This window comes from Toxotes jaculatrix, chromosome 6, assembly GCF_017976425.1.
Source record: "Toxotes jaculatrix isolate fToxJac2 chromosome 6, fToxJac2.pri, whole genome shotgun sequence".
Classification (NCBI taxonomy): Eukaryota; Metazoa; Chordata; class Actinopteri; family Toxotidae; genus Toxotes; species Toxotes jaculatrix.
The window spans coordinates 5,584,109-5,603,171 of record NC_054399.1 but is presented as its reverse complement, the minus strand read 5'-3'; the positions used below and the strand labels follow the sequence as shown (position 1 = coordinate 5,603,171).

Below are 19,063 nucleotides of genomic sequence, written 5' to 3'. Positions count from 1 at the left end.
CTGCTTTCCTTTGTGCTGTACGGAGACCGATATGTGCCCCCGTGCCTTCTCTTAAGAGAGAGCCGCATTTAGTTTCACTAAGGTACCGGTTGAGCGAAAACGTTACATAAAACCCACGGTGACATACGTTTACATTAATACATGAAACGGACACACATAAAGGGATATTAGCTGACTCTAGCTGGATTGTAGGAAAGGGACCGGAGCGTTATAATCTCAAGGCACCTTGAGTTAGTTGAACATTCACGCAGACCATTGGGAGATTTAGTCTCCAGCGTGTGCCTCTTTAAAAGTTACCATTACATTAACAAGCGAGACAGGAAGGGCTATCTAAAATCAAAGATGCAGTTAGAGACACTCTTCGTAATGATAAACTTCGGTGATCGGCTTAGTCGCTGGCGAAGTGTTGGCAAACCGAGTGCATTGTGTGTCATACATGAACGTATCCTCACTTATTTTCCCTTAATTACAGAGTTGGAGCTGCGTATGCAGTAACAATAACATGCTTGCCAAGAAAGAAGTGGCTGTGCTGTTTATAATTAAGTCTGCTCTGTACTATGCCACTGCACGACCACGATGTGATTATAATAAGAGTAAACACGTCACTGGCGTTTTCTTGAAATTCGTAGCTTCTGTATTTTATGATTGACAATTGTTGGCTTAATACGCGACGGGAAAAACGCAAAACTGCAGGAGTGACCAGGTGGAAACGAAAAGGATCTCTCTCACAAGGTTGTCCCCTTCAGTGCTTTTTCTTTCCAGTTGGGTCTGTTGCCTTCAGCTGAGGCTAGTCGAGGCCCATGCAAGCCTTGACATAGTAGGTTGCCATGGTGGCTGGCTATTTTTCTAACTGTCATGTCCCCCTCGTTGATGGATACTATTTGGAGGCTGTGAAGTGAACGACAAGCTAGTTTCCTGTCACAGATATAATTGAGTGCCCTTAACCCCAGTGATGTTGGCAGTGGCCTTTGGTATCATTTGCTGTCAGATTCCCCTTGCAGCAAATATAGACTTTAATAGCAAAAGTGAGGCTGTTTAAATTGGATTGTCAAGCAGAAATACAGGCAAAAACCACCACTCAGTACAAAACTCCTGTTTTTGTTTCACCAGTTCACAACCTAGAGTATTAAAACTTACTGATTATTAAGTGCCTGTTTTCAGAATTTGTCCTGTGAGCAGGTGTAGCTAACATAATTGTAATTAACAAAAAGTTTACATATTTCACACAGATAATACTGGCTGCTTTTGGCAAGACAGACTAGCGTGCTATTTAGCATTTTAGGAATAAGTGTTAAATGCCTGCCTTTGTCCAGGTATGTAAGAGCAATAACAGTAAAGGTAATCTCTGAACAGTGCTTGTGTGTGTTCATGCATGTGTGTAGGAGTTAGGTTGCATGTTTTTGCTGCACAGCTGCCCCCTTCCTAATTTCTCACTGTGTCAGACAACTGATGGCTGCCTGCCCTGCAGGGACTCTGAGGGTCACAACACACCGGATCTGTTCATACTGTGTGTAGAGCTGACAGGAACTGTAAGGATGATACGCAGGGACCATGGGGGTATTTCACAAAACAGGATAAGCAAGTTATTTTGATAGCTGTTAGATAAGTGAAGTGTCAAGACATATCCACTGAAATTTTCATTTTCATAAACGTGTTGTTCGTGTCTTGTTTAATACATACAGATAAGTATTATAATTACCAGGAAACAGCATATTATTTTCTGGGATATTCGTTTTTGAGACACTTCCTGGTGGAGTCAGCCCAACCGGCTCAACCGTCGCTCATGCCCCCTGCTCTCTGTTCTCTGGCCTCCATTCTCCCTCTCCCCTCATCTTTGCTAGCCCTTTTTTCTCCCCTCTCCAATTGGTGCCAGTGATAAATCTCATTTATGGCCTGTGGGCTGATTAGAGTGAGAGTGAAAAATGTGGAGTGGAGGAGGGGAACCGGGCCTAGGTAATACATTTGATTCAGTCCCTGCTTTCCTGGAATCTGGCCTTCATTTGATAATAGTTCATGTATTAAACATAACATGGATGTTTGGTCAGAGGAGAAAGAAAGAACTAGTGGCAATTGTTAGGAATATGTAGCCATAGTGCACACCTCTACACCGTGACAAGAAACAAACTGTCCCAGCTAGTGTCCAGATCTGGAGGCAATGTGGATGTCTTCCAGGCCACATAAGAGTTCTGTAAGAGATGACTGAAATGCAGGGGAGCATGTCACTTTCTGACATTCCTCACCACTTTGCCTCACGGGTTTCTGTGGAAAAAGTGTGTTAACATCCTTCTAAGAAATGCAGACCCTGATTTCAAAGTGGGACTCATCTAGGAGGCAAATTTGAGAGAAATATCCGTGTCCACACTGATGGCTGCCTGGATACCGTTAGTCAGTTCAGTTCAGATTCAGTTGGATTTCTAACTAAGCCCAGGTGATAAACAGGAAGGAAAACACAAATGATAATTTTAAGGCTGGCATACAACTTGTGCTGTACAACATTTGGACTAGCATAAGTACATGCAAGTTTGCTCTGTATTGATTTCCCTCTTTTATTTTCTGTCTCATCACTTCTAAGTACAAACTTGATTGCAAAAAAATTCTGTATTCTCATTCCCTTTAGCCTTTAGATGTTTAGTTGTAAATACTGTAGTTTCATTTTTATTTAGGAAAAAATCTGTCACCGTAAAAGAAAAAGTTACCATGGAACTTTTTTTTTTTTTTTTGCTAGTGGTACTCGGCAGATGCTGTTAGTAGTCATGATCAGAGTGGAACAAAACATAACCAAAGTGAGTTCCTTGTAATGTGGGTGTTTTGAAACTAAAATGTGAACAGGGTGAGCCCTTTTAAAACTGAGCCTAGTCTGTAGCCCACTGCTTGACCACACGTGTTGAGTAAATCAGTTTACTGTAACAATAGTTAGGTTGAGGGTGGAGGCAGTCACAGTAAAACCCTGACCACAGCCATATTACCACTGGCCACCACAGCCCCTGCCTCCTGTGAGGGCACAGCATCAGCACATATGACCACTGCACATCGCATGGACAAAGCATGCTGCTAGCATTTACCAAAGGGTTTTCATAACCCTCAATTTGAGTCATTTGGAATTTCTTTGTGCCCTAAAACTGCAGAAAGACAGCTAAAGTGCAGCTTTTTATAGCTATTGTGTCGATTAGACTTAGTAGAAGTGTATTTGCATAGCTTAATGTCGTTCTAAACTGTCCTTTTACAAACGTTTTACAGATATCCTGAGGTCTGTGGTTTGTTTTTTTATTAGTTCTTTTTACTATTGGTTTATTGGCTTGTCAATATGAGTAAATATTTGCCGTTTTTGCTTTCTAGAGGACTGACACTAAATAGATCCCCAGGGCGTTTATTTTAAATGTGTCCGTTAAGGAGAGAGAACATCTTGTTTATCGCAAAAAGGAACAGTCAGTCTGTATTGGTCAGCCTTTTTCTGATGCACAGCTGCTCCGAGTCTGTGCCGTCTCATCTAAGCCCTGCGCCAAATCTTGACCTGTTTCATCCTGTCTTAAATGTATTTGCTCTTCTGGCTGCCAGATTATTTATATATCTTAACTTACGTTTGTCCTTAAAGAATGGTTTAATTGGTCTCACATGACATGGTCCAATTGGATTTATGTGTTTTTGCAAGTTTTTTTTTTTCTTTTTCTTTTTTTAATTCAACCCAATTCTTTCACAGTTATGGAGGTGGGATTTGTGAAAAGATTAAATGAATCTGAGCCAGAAGAGAATGGGTTCTGGCAGCAATACCACACTTCTACTAGAGTAGTACAATGTAGTAATAGACTGGAATTCAAATTTCTTATGTAAGGGGTATTGTTTACTTGCATCACCAGATTGATAATTTGTTTTTAGGCAATACATAAATTGATATTTAAGAGAAAAAAAAAGTCAGCTGATATTGTCGTTTTTAATAAAGGTTACTTATATTACTTATATAATAATTCTTAAAAATAATTATTACCAAGATGTTCAATGAATGACTTTCTTCACAGTTGAAAATCAACTTGTCAGTGCTCTCTGGTGGACAAACATTACCCTTTCTACACATATTTTTGGCATTTCTCTACTGCTACTGCTTATCAAAACCATATATCTGAAATGAGCTAATATATTTAGCTCATGACTAAATGTATTAGCAATGAGATACATATATATTGTAGCTAATATTTTTAGTTCTTTGCAGATAGATGAGTATGATATACAGCACCAAAGTGCAGATTCTGAAATTTAGTGTAGAACTTGTCAGGGACTCATCTTGTCATCTAGTGGGCACTTGTGCTTTTTGTCTTAGAACAGTTTTTTTAGATTTTGTTATACTAATTGGAGTTTTCAGCTCAGTTTAGCCCAGTTTAATGAGGTGTTGTTTTTTTTCAAGAGTACTGCAGTAGTCTCAGTCGGTCCCGTCAGTCAGCCGGCTCCATGCCGAAGCCCACAGATGAACTGAACTGAACTTAGCATAGCAAAGTGGCCCAGACAGACACAGACAGGCTCCCTGACGCTGTGCATGTGGTGCAATATTCTCACGCCTGCCAGAGAAGTGAGGTCAATCTGAGTGGAGTAGAGTACTGTCTAGATTTGAACAGCGGTAGGGCAGAGTTCAGAAAACTGAACCACTTATACGGGCAACTTACTTCACAGAATTTCACTGTCCTGTGTGTATTTTTTCTAGCACAGGACAATATTAGTATTTTGGTGATGTAATTTTGTAAGTTGTGGAAGGACCACAGGCTGTTTTGTTTCTGAAATGCAGGTTTGCTCCAGTTGCTGTTTCAGGAAAAGTTGCATTAGGTGCTCAAGAATACGTCCTGTTTTTTATATGCACTATACATTGTTATTTTTGGACAGTTTCTCTTTGTGAGGTTGCAACAGTCATAAATACTCTTGCAATGCATGTTTAAAACTTGAATTGTACCATCACTCGAAGTCAGTAGTCCAGATCCCTTCCCTGTCTTTCGTTGTTTGCTTGTGAAATGTGCGTCTGATAGCTTTTGCCTTGTGTTATGACTGACTGAATATCCAAAACTGAGAGGGGTGTGTAGGGGGTGGAGATTCAGGAGCAGGGAACCAGCTGCCTCCAATCACCAGCAGAATCCATCTGGGGGTCAGACTGGGTGAGAGGCAACAGCCAGCGCCACCGGCTTGCTCTTACAGGAGGGAGGGAGAAAGAAGAATGATTGTGAGGAAAATGGGGACATGGAGACATATAGTGGGGACCTGCACATGGCTGGAGAGGGATTGTGATGGAAATAGGAAAACAGCAGGCCATTGCTAGAAGAAAACAAAGAGGGATAGTGATGGAAATGGGGTAGCAGGCAATATCACTGAGAGAATATAGAGCCAGTGATGGAGACAGTGAGAATGAGGTGTGGGAAGGTGACAAAAATGTAGAGGACAATGGTCCACATTTAGAGAATCGAAAGGGCCGATATGAGTAGACTACAGGGTTAAGGTGGGAAGTATCTGATGCAGAGATAAAGCAAACTCTACTACAAGAAAAAGAGGACCAGTGCTGTTCCTGCACTGAAGTTTGCACATTAAAAAGCAGCATTTAATGATAACAAAGATGTGTGTTTTCTTATTTTAACAAGTTGTCTGTTTATTATTTCTCTTTAATTACAAGTAATCTGATATGGTTTATTTAAAGTTTTATTTGAGACCTGGCAGCATACATCCTCTGCGTGGCTTCTTGACTTTCTTAGAAATAGCAGCATTTGTGTATCACTGTTCTGTGAATGTTATGCAAAGTTTTAAAATGACACAGGAACATAGCATGCACAGAAATTACATGCAAAACCCAAACACTGTTGCTGTGTCTAGGCTTCTGTATTCTATTAGTACTTTGTATTCAAATTTGTTTAGGTAAAACAAGATATTATTTGTTCACCTAACCAGTGGAACGAGAGGAATAAAGGGTAGAGAGCTGCTGTCATCATCCTCCCATTCTGAGGAAATTAGATGACAGAGGAAAATGGGGCAAAGAGGCAGCTAAGTGGATCGTTCAGTCTTTGATCTAGTCAGCCTTTGATCTATTTCTGGTGAGTGCTGGTGGTGGTAGTAGAAGTATAGAGATTTGCTCCCTAAATGAGCGTCATCAAGCCACTGTAAACCATTGTTTGCAATCTTTTTCTACTTCTGTGCTCCTTGCACCACTCTGCCGTGGTCGTCATCGTCAGACTCCTCTCCGCTCTCACCTTTCTTTCCTCTTTGCCCCTTGGCCCTCTCCCTCCCTCTGCCTGTTCCTTTATTTACCACAACAAAGGCATCCTCTGAGCCACCAGAGCTCGATCGAGTTCCCCCTTTACGGATAAATCACTTTAACGTCTCATTCAGCTGGTGTCTGTGGGCACGAAGATAGTCATCATCATGGCAAAATGGTGCTGAATAGCCACTTGGAGTGGGCCGATGAGAATCCAATTAAGATTAATTGTTATTCCTTTGTAAGTAGCTAAATCTTTGAACTCTGTCTTTCGCTCGGACCAAATCATTCAAATTAGTGCCCTTTTATTCAACGTGTTCCCGTGCGCTGTCCCAGTCCGGAGAGCCTCTTTGATAAATATTTGAGTGGAGCGAAATGCAATAACAACAGGCTCTTAAAACCCAATTTGTTTCCATTTCCCGGTTTTTGATAAGACAACAGATTCGGTTACACAGTCATTCCATCATTGTTCTCTACTCAGTGTCCTTGGCAGTTACTGGGCTGTTCACAGCCTCTTTATGGCAACACATGTAGTACTGAATGGAAATTCTGTTTGTGGGGAGGACAGCAGGAATAGATAGGTAGCTAATGCCCATGCCTTTCCATCTATGTGCTTAAGGGTATGCGTCATGCATGCATGTGTGTGTGTGTGTGTGTGTTTTGTACATGTGCACACAGAGACAAGTATCGGCCCTTTGTGTCGAAAAAGGTGCTGATTAATAATGTAGGCTGTTTTGAATGACAGAGCTTTTGTGTTTCCCAGGGAAGTAACTTGTTCCTTTTATGAATATTTCATCGCAGTAACTAATGAATCCAGCCAGTCCAGGCAATCATAACCAGCTAACAGCCCCCTTGCTGCTCTGGTGTAAAGCAGCTGGGCCCTAATCATTTCTAACTTGATTACTGGTGATGCTGATGGACTCAGATTGGTGATGAGTGAGTGCCGTGCTTTGCGCAGAATGATTGTAGTCAGCCAGCTCGTTAGTAGTGAAGACAAATGCACACTACCACAGGAGAGTGACACATGCCAACAGGCACCGTTACAGTACATGGAAGTGTACCGAAAGTGCAGCTGTGTTACTTGCACGGAGGGATTGCCGAATGGCCCCGTGACACAAAACGACCACAAAGAGACTCAAGACGACCCTAACGAGATGCAAAACGGCTAGAGTGAGACACAGAACGATTACAAAGGGACCTAGAATGACCAGTGAGAGATGCAAAACAAGTTCAAACGAATTTGAACTGGCGCATGATTCAATCAGACTAATTCAAACAAATGTATGGTCCATTGTCTGATAATCCATGGTTATTTTGTACATCACGCTGCGTCTCTCCCGCACTTTATTTTCTGTCATTCCCCTTTCCTGGCTATTCCACTCATAGACTTGTTTACACTGACAGTGACAGCAGCAACAGCAAAAGCCGTGTCTGCTCTGGACCTGTTCAGCCAGTGCTGCTGTGCATGTGACTGATGACAAACACAAAGATACATGTATGTGAAAAATACGTTGACGTGACAAAGTTTTGATCAGTGTCACGCACATCAGTGCAAACCGTCACATGACCAGCGTGGACGGCTGCATTGGCTGAAATGGAAGTGAAACACTTGCCCAATATACTTCCATTGCAGGCACCCTGTGTGCCACATGTAGCTAGAAGCAGCACCTTAAGAAGGATTTAGTAAGCAATGAGATGAGTGTTATTAGTCAACGGGACATGAGGAAGAGGTTAAAAAAAATTGAACCTTGATTTTTTTTTTTTTTTTCCCCTGCTTTAGGACTGAACAAAAGACGCTTGTCTCCCACACAGTTATACTGTCGTCTGCAAGGAAATTAACTAATAGTGACACAAAAGGAAGTGGGATAAAGACTATGCTCCTGTGTCTCAACTTTAGAAAACAATTCAACATTTTCTCCTGGTCATACATTCCCTTTTAGCACTGCATTTGAAGGGACACATGCATGCATTCAGTACATCCATGAGTTTAACAACTTTATTATCTAAATGCCTACCAGGCTAATTCATGCTTGTACATGACTAGAAAGACGGCCTTATTCTACAGTACATACACGATTAGTTATTAGTTGTGTGTGGAAGTACGATTGTATATGAACACTCCACGTGTGTGTCTGCATTTGTGGGAGAGATGGCACACGCGTCAGGCAGGGTGGTTGTTCATCTCGTGAGCGTTAATCGTGATTTAGCAGCTTAAGGAAGTCACACTTCCGTGGATGATGCCCATGTGCTCTGGCAGCCACTGATAGTCTTTACAGGCCACTAGCATACAACCAGGGAGTCCTCTCTAGAATTGTACTTCTAAGCACATGTTGAGTGATGCAATTAGCAACACACACAGTAAACACACATCTTGTGTTTTTTTTTGAAGTGACAGAGCTGTGCTGCTTGTTAACCTCTGTCTGGCTGACAGACAGACACGGTGACTCACATAGCCGAGGGGAACCAGCAGCCCAGGATGTAGCCACATTGTGGGACAAACAGTTTCAAAATGAACTAAATCTCCATGTTTGCCGTCCAGTCCTTCTCCCGAGAGTTAACACGCAGTTGGTCAGTTTTGGCATGTTCAGCGCACAGTGCATAGGCTTGCTTCAGGTTTTAAAGATTGTACAATTACTGCACATGAAATGGTCTAATCTCCCTGAGCTGTTGCATCAGGCCACCCAGAGAGAGAGAGAGAGAGAGAGAGAGAGAGAGAGAGAGAGAGAGAGAGAGAGAGAGAGAGAGAGAGAGAGAGAGATGGAGGGAGAGACACACATGGGAGGGGTCTGCACAAAAACCACCAGTAACCTTTGAAGTAATTAACAGATTTTAGAGATTACAGTGCAAAAGAGTGTCTCTCTCCCCTTCCCTCTCTCTCTCTCTCTCTCTCTCTCTCTCTCTCTCTCCACTGCTTAATATCAGTGTCAGATTTTCTGTGTTAGTTAAATGGACTTTTCCTCGTCCTCCAACAGAATACACACATTTTGCTTAGCAGTCTTGACCCAGGCTATAAATTCAAAGTTTGACAACACAGACAAGTTCTTAAACAACTATTCAGAGTTATAAAAATTATTTATGTGCTGATTTTTGCTGAATGAACTCACTGTGTCCTTTGTGCTGCAGAGGGCATGTTTCAGTCTTAATCTTTTCTTTTCTTTCTCACACAACACCGACCCTCCTCTCCCCACTGATAGCTTTCTTCATCACCTCCCTCGTCCTCTCTTCGGGGTTTAGGAGGAGCAGGGAGGTTTTGCTGTTTTCCAGTAATGAGAGGCCTTACAGAAAGGGGATATCTGGGACAACTCTTACAATGATCAGTATCGATTATTCTCAGAGGCTTGCTGAAGGGGTGGGGGTTACGGAAGAGGGGACAGCAAAAGGCAGATTTTTTCTGTTGCTAAGAGACAGTAACTGGCATAGGACTGGTGGCTGTGGGTGGTAGGGGGAATGAGGGATAGGGCATTATAGGCAGATGCTGGAAAGAATTGCTTCATGCTGTGTTTAACATAAAGCAATGCTGTCTTTTGAAGGAATGCGAAGACGCAATGGTAGTGATAAGCTGACGTCTGATGGTGAGGAGGGTGATGGAATGATGGCACGTCTACTGGGGCCAATCAGGAGAGGCAGGAGTTTTTAGCTGGCACACTTCATAATCAGATCATTTTGTATGAAGAATGTGTTCGACTACTGCTACTCTACGCTGATGTTTTACTGAACTGGTCTTTCTCAAATGCCCTTTTCGTATCAAAAACGTACTCTTCATAATGTGTTCAGGTACTTGAACCTACAACTGGAGTTTCATAAACATCATTGAAACCACAGAATTCAGTAGAATTACACAATTCTCTCAAAGTAACAAAATAAAGTTTCAGTTTAGTTTCTCTGTCTTGCTCACCCACTTTCTTTCCCTTTCTTCTTTCTCTCTAGGCTTTATTTTATAGCAGTTAAATAATCCATTCCAAGATTAACAAAAGTTTAAGATGAGCAGTGTTTGACCCTGGTAAACTTGGGCTAATGTAGGATTATCAGACCAGGTTGAACTCTGAATGTGTAGCCATTCATTATTTGCTACAAATATGCATTTAATCTGGGTCACCTGTTGCCTGCATCTCGGGCTGAAAGGGGTAAAAGAATACTTCAAGACCACCACAAATTTGTTTTGCCTCTTTGACCTTTGACCTAAATTGAACTGGCAAGACATTTAAGACCCGCTGATGCATCTAAGCCAGCCTAAGCCAGCGTCCTTATGGCGTCACATTCGGTACCATTCTATAACACCAAAGGGGCCTCACAAAGCTCTCCCTGCCTACCACGAGCTGCCTTGCTTCCCTCTGGAGCTCGGAGGCTGGAAGCTGGCCATTCATATTCAGAAAATATAAATATCTAATATCCTTTTGCCTAAGACCTCCTGCTTAGGACGTTTGCCATTTGGTTCTTTGCGTTGGGCTTCCCCACAGTTGCTTCACCCTTATCCGGACAGTATCACGCTGGCATCCCTAGTGTGAAATGACCTCCCTTTATTGGCTATGTGAGTAGTGAATATGTTGGGCCAGGTTCCACTCGCTCTCCCCCACACACACACACACACACACTCTCAGACACACAAAGGCCCTCTTATTTAGACCCTCATGAACTCTATTAGGATTTATTACCTCAGCTTTGTCCCCAGTGAACACGTCTGGCCTATGTTCCATATTGGGGGCAAACTGGAGGAAGGAATGAAGGAAGGGAGAGGGGAAGGAAGGTAACAGTTTGATTAGTTTGGGGCAAGGGAGTGTTACTGACGTTACACAGACGTGCATTGTGGAGTGCTGAAAGATTGGATTGATTCAGCTGTCAGACTGGTGAGATTTGTGGGATATTTGTGAAGCTTTCAGTCTGGAAGTTATAGTTATATAGAATTCAGTTATAGTCTTTAAATATTTTTGGGATATTTTGCAGATCTACTCTGAGCGCACACACTGAGATAGAGAGCTAAAGCTGACTTCATGCATATTATTCCAGTTTGTATTTTCATCACATCTTAGCAGTAGGCAGCCGAAGCAGAGGCTGCCAGCTTTTGACTCAGGGTTATTTGGTCTCTGTGTGAAGCCATATCAGAACAAAGTAGGTCATTGTGGTCAGTTTCCCAATTATAGGACAGCATGTCTAATTTACTCAGATTAAATGAGAAAATCTGATGTAAAGGTAAACCCCACTATAAAAATCATGATATTTGCAAATACTAGTGCAACTTGCAAATACACCCCTGCTTTTATACTTTTTTCATTTTAATTTATTTTATTTGTGTGTGTGTGTGTACATATAAGAAAGAGACTGGAGTGGGGAGCTTGTTAGCATTGCAGGGAGACTTCTGCCTGTGTCCAGACAGTCTGGTTTAGCCGGTCAAACATGTCATTATATCGGAAATGTGCTGCTTGAGTTGTAAAACATACACACATGCATGCACATACACACACAGCTGTTTGTGACAGAAAGGGCCTCATGAATGCATACTATGGGAACTGCCTGAGTTGCGTTTTCACTACGGAAGTGAAAATGTATAGTGCAGCTTGTCAACATTTTGTGTAGGTTTTCAACATATCTGCATTCCCTATGGTTCACACTGTTGTGGACCTCCTGCAGTGAATTTAATTGGTTCTCCGATGGACGTGGAACCTTCTGTGATGTCAGATGACAACCAGCTAATGAGGGCTGTCAATCAATGAGAACATAAGCTCACACTCTGCATTATGAATAAGATCTGAATTCAGTTTGTGTGGTGAGGGGGGAACTAGAAGTCTTGAAGTAGAAGACCAGTTATTCGTCTATTTTGCTGCATGGTAAAAGGCAAGGTAAAAGTAGTTTATGTTAGAATTAGGATTACTGCTTTTCAGTTAAATAAGCCATTGATTTACTGACATTGATTTTACTTTTCCATAATGCTTTTAAACACTATCATTATGTTGACCATGTTAGTTCCTTATTATCTTTCCTCTCCGCCCCTTCCATCTCCACTGTCTTCCTCAGGTCATGGAGAGCATTTACCCTTGTTAGAAGTACTACCTAGGACACAGCCAGCACGTGGGTGGCGTTCAGAGGGTGTGTAGCCTAAGTCAGCTGGTGGTCATGTGTCAAGCTGTGGTCTGATGCCCACCCTCCCCTCAGCGCTGGCCATGGACGGGGAGAACTACCTGCATCCAGAGGGCCCTCAGCTGGACAGCAGCTTGTTCTCTGTGCCCCACTCAAACATGGAGGTATATGATTGCATTCATTTACACCCATTCACTAAACTTACATGGGTTGTTTGCTTTCTTGTGGAGTCAAATCCAAGTCTACTATGTATACAGATGCAACTCCTATTAATATGAGCTCATTTTCATAGAGGTAAAATAAATTCCTTAAAGTAGATTGGAGTAGTTTAGTTTAGTCCATTTCTCATGTGGAAGACACCAGACATAAAGAGGTCGTGTCACACACATTTTCTGACTTATCCGTAGTGGTATCTAGACATGCAGACATGTAGTTTTATGTGCCAAAGTTTTTTATCCATCGATGAAGGTAAATGGAATTTTGCTTTGGTGCTCACAGTATTAAAAACTTATTTTTGGATTGAGGTTTAATTTGACGTACTTTTTCTATTTCTTTTTTTTTTTTTCCCAAAGAAATGGTCCCGAAAGTCTTTGAGCACCACAAACAAAATAACACTGACCTGAAAGTAATGGGCAAGTGACAGAAATTTTGGAGAATTTCTCAAGCTTAGACAAAGGCACTTGAAACTGAAACTGTCTCCCTCTCTAGATGCCTCAGGGGATAAGTGTTTTGTAATTTGGCTGAATTAGATAGATGAGACTTTATTGATCCCGGAGGGAAATTAAGTTGTCACAGCAGCATAACAAAAATAACACGACATTGCACAAGAAAAATATAAAGTAAGTGACGAATAAGCTAGAAAATTATAAAATATAGAATATACAGAATAACCACAAGCAACTAGAATATACTGTATACTATACTGAAGGGAACAATGCACTGGAGATAGTATTCTCATTTGAACATAACAAATGTAGTTTGATACAAGGTCATTTTTGCTGTTAATTTTGGTAGAAGATACATCACATACATAATTAACACATAGTGCCTGTGTTGTTCATGATGTTCAGTGTAATATTTCTATTCTTTTGTGTGACAGATTTTCATTTTGTGTGTTTTAGAGTTCAATATACGCGTCCTCTGGACCCTGGGGATCCTTTTCTCAGCAGGCTGGATACAGCATACACTGCCCTATGCAATCTGGAAACCAGTAAGTGCATACAAACCCGTACACATTACAACACCTTGTATTACCATTATCTAAGAATGATAAATATCGGCTGAAAACATCACAGACGCAGAATATTCGAAGTAATTTTATGCACTGTGAACTAATACATACATGGCAGCTGAGACACTTACAGAAAGTGTTCCATAACAAATACCACGTTCAGTTCTCACAGCAGGCGGTGTACTTTGAGGGCTATAAACCGTTGGAACTGGGAGATGACTACCCACACGAGTTTCACGCATGAGCTAACAATATGTCCCAAATGGAGTTATTTTGAGTGCGGTGTTTGTGTTGTGGGTGTCTTACGAAAGATCTGCTAATGGTATGTACATTTGACTGATGCATTATTGTCAAGGAGACTGCCACATCCACATGACAAACAAATACACTTCCTCTTTGTTGGCAGATCTTCTTAATAGGGCACAGTCGCAAAAGTAAAATGCATTCAAATCATCAAAAAGAACACATACTGTGTTACTATTACACAGAATATATACCATAAATTTACAATTGTGTATCTTAGAGCAGAGAGTATATTACGTTTCTGAAGATAAATACTGTTTGGGTTAAAAACTGCCTCAGTGGTGCCTAACGTTTTTTTCAGATACTTCTTTTTGAAACCTAATGCTGACATTTTTTTTTTACATTTAATATGATCCCATTATTACAATGCTGACACCTGGAGTGAATACAATCAGGCCAGTACGTCACTTCACATTCACATTAAATCACAAGCTCACGTAATTGGGGATAGTCTGCTTTATCTGACCTCTTTCATTTCCTGTGGTGGGTGGTCTGGCTTTACTAGGGAGGTTAATCTCAACATCTTGCAACTCTGCTCTTTTTTTATGACCTCACTGCTCATTGAGAGGTGTTCGTCTTCCATGTAACGTGTGTGTGTGGGTGTGTGTGTGTGTGTGGGTGTGTGGGTGTGGGCGTGGGTGAGTCTGTGTCAAAGGATGTGCAACACCTTGTCTGCATCGGCCTTGTCGAGCAAGCAGCTTGTCAACCGCACAGAAGCAGCTGCAGTCCTTGTCAGCGTCTACACTTCATCCGTTGGACACACAGTAGTGCTGTACACTTGATGTGCTTTGACAGAGCTCACAACCTAATACACAATCAGTGTAGCTGAAAAACACAGCAAGTGCCCTTAGCTTGGCCTTAGTGGACAGGGGCCTCTATTAGGGATGAGACTAAGACTTGCCAAAGAGAGAAATCAAGAGGTACAGTATCACAAGTACAATAGAAAGATTAAAACTACTGTCTTTTAATCCTGGTGTGTAGCAGCATCTGTGTATGGTGAAGATGAGGTACGAACTGTAATAGTCGTGTATTATGAATGGGTCATTTGTTTTTCTCCTGTAGGGCTGTGCAGTAATTACATAATGTCATCTTTTAGTAGGATAATTCTGATGCTGTGATGATACAAATCTGCGAACCATGTATCACAGTTATGATACAGGTTTCTTTTCTTACATCGGCACGCCCTGCCGAGATATGTGGATTGAATTTGAGAGTTGCGTGGGTTTGATATATACATACAGTACCTCTTTTGTGATTCTCTAGTTAAGGGCTTTTATTTTGTTTTCAGGAAACTTTCATGTTTTAGAGGCAAAACTTCGAAAATGACTCGAATTTAGTCATCCCCAAATTTGTCACACTTAACATAACTCAGGAAGTGCTTCTTCAAACAGTGGTGTTTTGTATTGTTATTGCTGTGTGTTTAGTTCAAGTTCAAGCATCAGATGACGTGAGAGCGCAGTCTGTGGCTTTCAGGTTCACTCAAAGTGGAATTTTCTGACATCAAACTGGTTTTACAAGACCCTTATCTCACACTTCATCTTACAATGTTTAAGTATCATGATCAAAATCATGGTGTGTTTGTGGTTTAGAACATGACTAGTGTGATTGAATATCATCAACGTCTTAAAAATTATGTTGTTAAGATTGTGGTTAGAAAAGGTCTTACTTCAGAAATTGTAAATTTGTTAAAAAAAATTTTTTTGCAGTTTTTCATCTCCTCTGAATTTGACCGAGTAATCAGGACAGAAGTCTAAAAGCTCCAGTTTTTGCATCTCCACTACTATTACTTCTAATATTCATCCTGATATTTAGTCTTCTTTCACACCTTTACATTTATTCTGAGAGGTAGTATTTATTATAAAAACTCAGTCTTTGTTGAGATTGTGTCAAAGAGCTGTTGATTCATCCCTGCGGGTATCGTTTGTGATGTTGTTTTAAATTGCATGATACAAGGCAGTTTGGAGCTGGAGCTGGGACCTCTCATGGGGTCACTTGATATACACATGAAGCTGTGGGAGACTTCCAAGGTGGATATATGTCCATTTCTATATGTTTTAAACAAAGACATCCTGGGCTTAAAATTTGGGGTACAGCCTAGAAAAAGCTTGAGAGGATCTGTTGTCTAGTTTCCATATGATTGTGTAAACCTCTTCAACAGGGAATGGCTAAAATAACCTAAAACAGATTACAGTTAAATCCAAAATTATGTATCTGGCAGAAGGGCTTTACATTTTGGTGTTGGCACATGGCAAAGAGTGGAGCAAACTGGCATTTTCCTGGGGTGCACTGAGATTATTTCCTCACCTGCGCCCATTAGGTATCCCGGTGGCTTGCCGTGCACCCCGCTGGGAGGAGAGACACAGCAGAGATTGCGCCGTTGCCAATCAAGCAGCGCGCTGCAATCTTGGTGCCAAGGATAACTGCGTCCCCCTGCCCGCCTGCTCCGAGCAGGTCAACCTGTGCAACCTGTGCTTGCACCTGTGTAATATTTTGTTGCTTTATTTGGTGAAGGCACACATATAAACCCCTCAACAAACCTCTTTATTCAGGTGTTGCTCACCTTTTCACTTTCTTTGAACGTTCTTCAATCAGCTGATTTAAAAAAGAAAAATAGGCTACAGTTTTATTCCCACTGTGACATTAATGCCAGCAAGACAGAACAAAGATTGAGTGATTCTGACCACCATCTGTCATCCTGTAACATCTACTCTCTTTCAAGTCCTCTGATAATGTGTGCTGTCATGGCACAGTTACGCACAGCAGATCCACTGGTTTGCTTTTGTGGACCACACAAGCCAAAGGTCAAACTTGGTGGTTGTGATTATTTAAATAAAAAATATTTATGGATCTGGCATAAACAGAATGATTGTGGGATGGCTGTATATTGAAGTATAACAGATTTTGAGCGTGCACCCCTGACTGGTCTGATTTATTTTTTTTTTTCATTAGAATATTTTCTGACAATCCTAATAAATTTACAGTACTTTATTATTTCAAATTTAATTTTATTCAGCTTCTGTTCTTCGTCATGCCATCAACATCATCTGTCAATTAGCAGACAATCTTCACATGCACTGTGGTGCCTGTTATGTATCATCCTGATTTTAACTATCATATCCTGTTCAGGATATGATAGAACATAACCTCATTATTCATATCAGGTAACTGTTCACCTGTGTCTTTGGTCCCTCTACATTGCAATGTCTGTCATTTTTGTACAGAGAAGCAGTTGTTAATGAGACTTTCACGTACAGCTGCTCTGATCACATTTTATATTGCAATATTTATTTTAATTTGATTTTTTTTTCTTAATTATACAACTTTTAGTGCACAGTTAAGGCCCACACTAAGAGGAAGGAGCTGAATATCCTGTAGCCCGAAAGTCTGGACAGGAGTCAGACAGAAACTCATCAGCCTCTGCTTTAACGAAATGCCAGATTAACAGCAGCACTGTAGAAGTGCCAGTGAACAACAATGAAACAGATGCACAACAGCCACTTGCTTGCTTTGCACACTATTGTAGAACTGAAACTGAAACTTACCTCTTTTTTCTTATATTCTGTGACTCAGCTGGTCACTTGTTCTCAAAGCCGCAACTTCAGTGTTTTAATGGTGCATAGTGGGCATATTTTTTTATGGCCGTCATCCCAGGAACAAGCATCTGGATTTATAGCTGATCGCCTACTCAAATTAAAACGTCTGGATTTGCCTGCCTCTCGTCATCAGTGACCTTTGTGACTTTCAGATTAGCCATCATTACAGGCTTTCTTTTGTTAAACCTACTCAGTCACTGACTATGTGACCTAAATTGAGGTAACACCTGCATACGTACAGTTTTATATCCCTGTCTTGGTTATTATTTATCCTGTAGACCCTATTATATAATGGTTTCATGGAACATAAACAACCTGGTCACTCATATGTGATTCTTACATAGAAGTGAGTGAAAAGAGGAAAAGCGGCAGGTTATGCGAGAGGTTGCATTGTACATCAGGAGCAATCAAAAGATATTTCTTCCTCCTCTTTGGCGCCCCTCCAGCTGGTGGAACCCCAGGCGACTACCCGGGCAGCCTATGCCTAAAGCTATCCCGGGGTGTAACTGCTGTAAGATGAGACTTGAGCAGACTGTTGCTCCTTTCCAGATTATCAGTAGGTATTCTAGCATGTAGTCACGTCTAACTCAACACATCTAATTTCAAAACAAATTGCCCGTGACGTGTAAAATCCTTTTTCATTTTACTTTTGTTTCTGGCACTGTTGTGGCATTTAACTGCAGATGTGATGGAAAGCAGCAGATAGTGATACCAACTACAGCTGCGCAGTACCACACATGGAAAACGGGGAGCCCGTGGGATCCTCAGCATGTTCGGAATCATGAAGCATGAAACATCTTGTTGGCAGTATATTTGAGCTGCTGTATTCATATTTGCAACTCTGCATGTCCCAGACAACACGTTTCCTCCTTTGGCAGCTAAAGCTCTTGTTTAAAGGGGATGAGTGCTTGATTATAGAGCCAGAACAATGAAAAATACATCACTATATAATATTTACAGATTGCACTGTACATGTACATTACAATTTAATGCAGTAAAAAATCTCAGCCTTGATCATTATGCTATAGGACTACCTACAATACTCTGGATTTCCCTATTTTGCTCTTTTTTTTTATAAACAATTTCAAGTGTTAAAATTAAAATAAGGCTTACTGTTTTGTGTCTTTTCAGCAAACAGCAGTAACATCTTGTGGTAGTATGTGGTTAGGTCTGTCCCACACAGCCAAGTCTGTGTGTTTGTTTACAGCAGAGAAATAAGAAACAGACCGCTGATCTGCTTCTATTTTTATGTCTTGGATATTTCTGATTGTCTGTGACATGGTCTTGACTTGTCCCTCTTGAAAGCTCAGATTGTGTGCAGAGCTTCCGGTCAACGTTGCTATGAAATAGGACCACGCTATGGAACACATCTCAAAGAGGTTTTCTGTTTTGATGCAATAAAACAGTGAGGTGACTGAAGTGGAGGTATATCCCTTCTTCGAAAGTTTAGTTTGACGCGGTGCCTGCCACCTCTGTGTTATTCACTGTTGATAGTCGTGGAGTGTTTCCCCGTGCTGTGACTCGAAGTTCACTGATTGCGCTCCGCCAATAGCGTGAGTTAAATGTCATGGTTGAGCTCGCGGTAAGGAAGAGTTCTTCCAAGGAATCTTAGTAGCTGGTTATTGTGTTGCGTCACTGTTGACAGTA

The 19,063-nt window shown here is 41.3% G+C and overlaps 1 protein-coding gene across 3 annotated transcripts in view; it reads left to right on the top strand.

Annotated features, from left to right (window-relative positions):
• The window catches only part of si:ch73-63e15.2 (protein strawberry notch homolog 2), a 59,849-nt gene that overhangs the window by 895 nt on the left and 39,891 nt on the right, over nucleotides 1-19,063 (top strand). For all 3 annotated transcript variants that reach the window (XM_041039687.1, XM_041039686.1, XM_041039685.1), the window contains exons 2-3: nucleotides 12,227-12,453; nucleotides 13,411-13,499. In XM_041039687.1, the coding sequence (XP_040895621.1) occupies nucleotides 12,346-12,453; nucleotides 13,411-13,499 (197 nt within the window). In that variant the 5' untranslated portion in view covers nucleotides 12,227-12,345. The remainder of the gene's footprint in view (nucleotides 1-12,226; nucleotides 12,454-13,410; nucleotides 13,500-19,063) is intronic.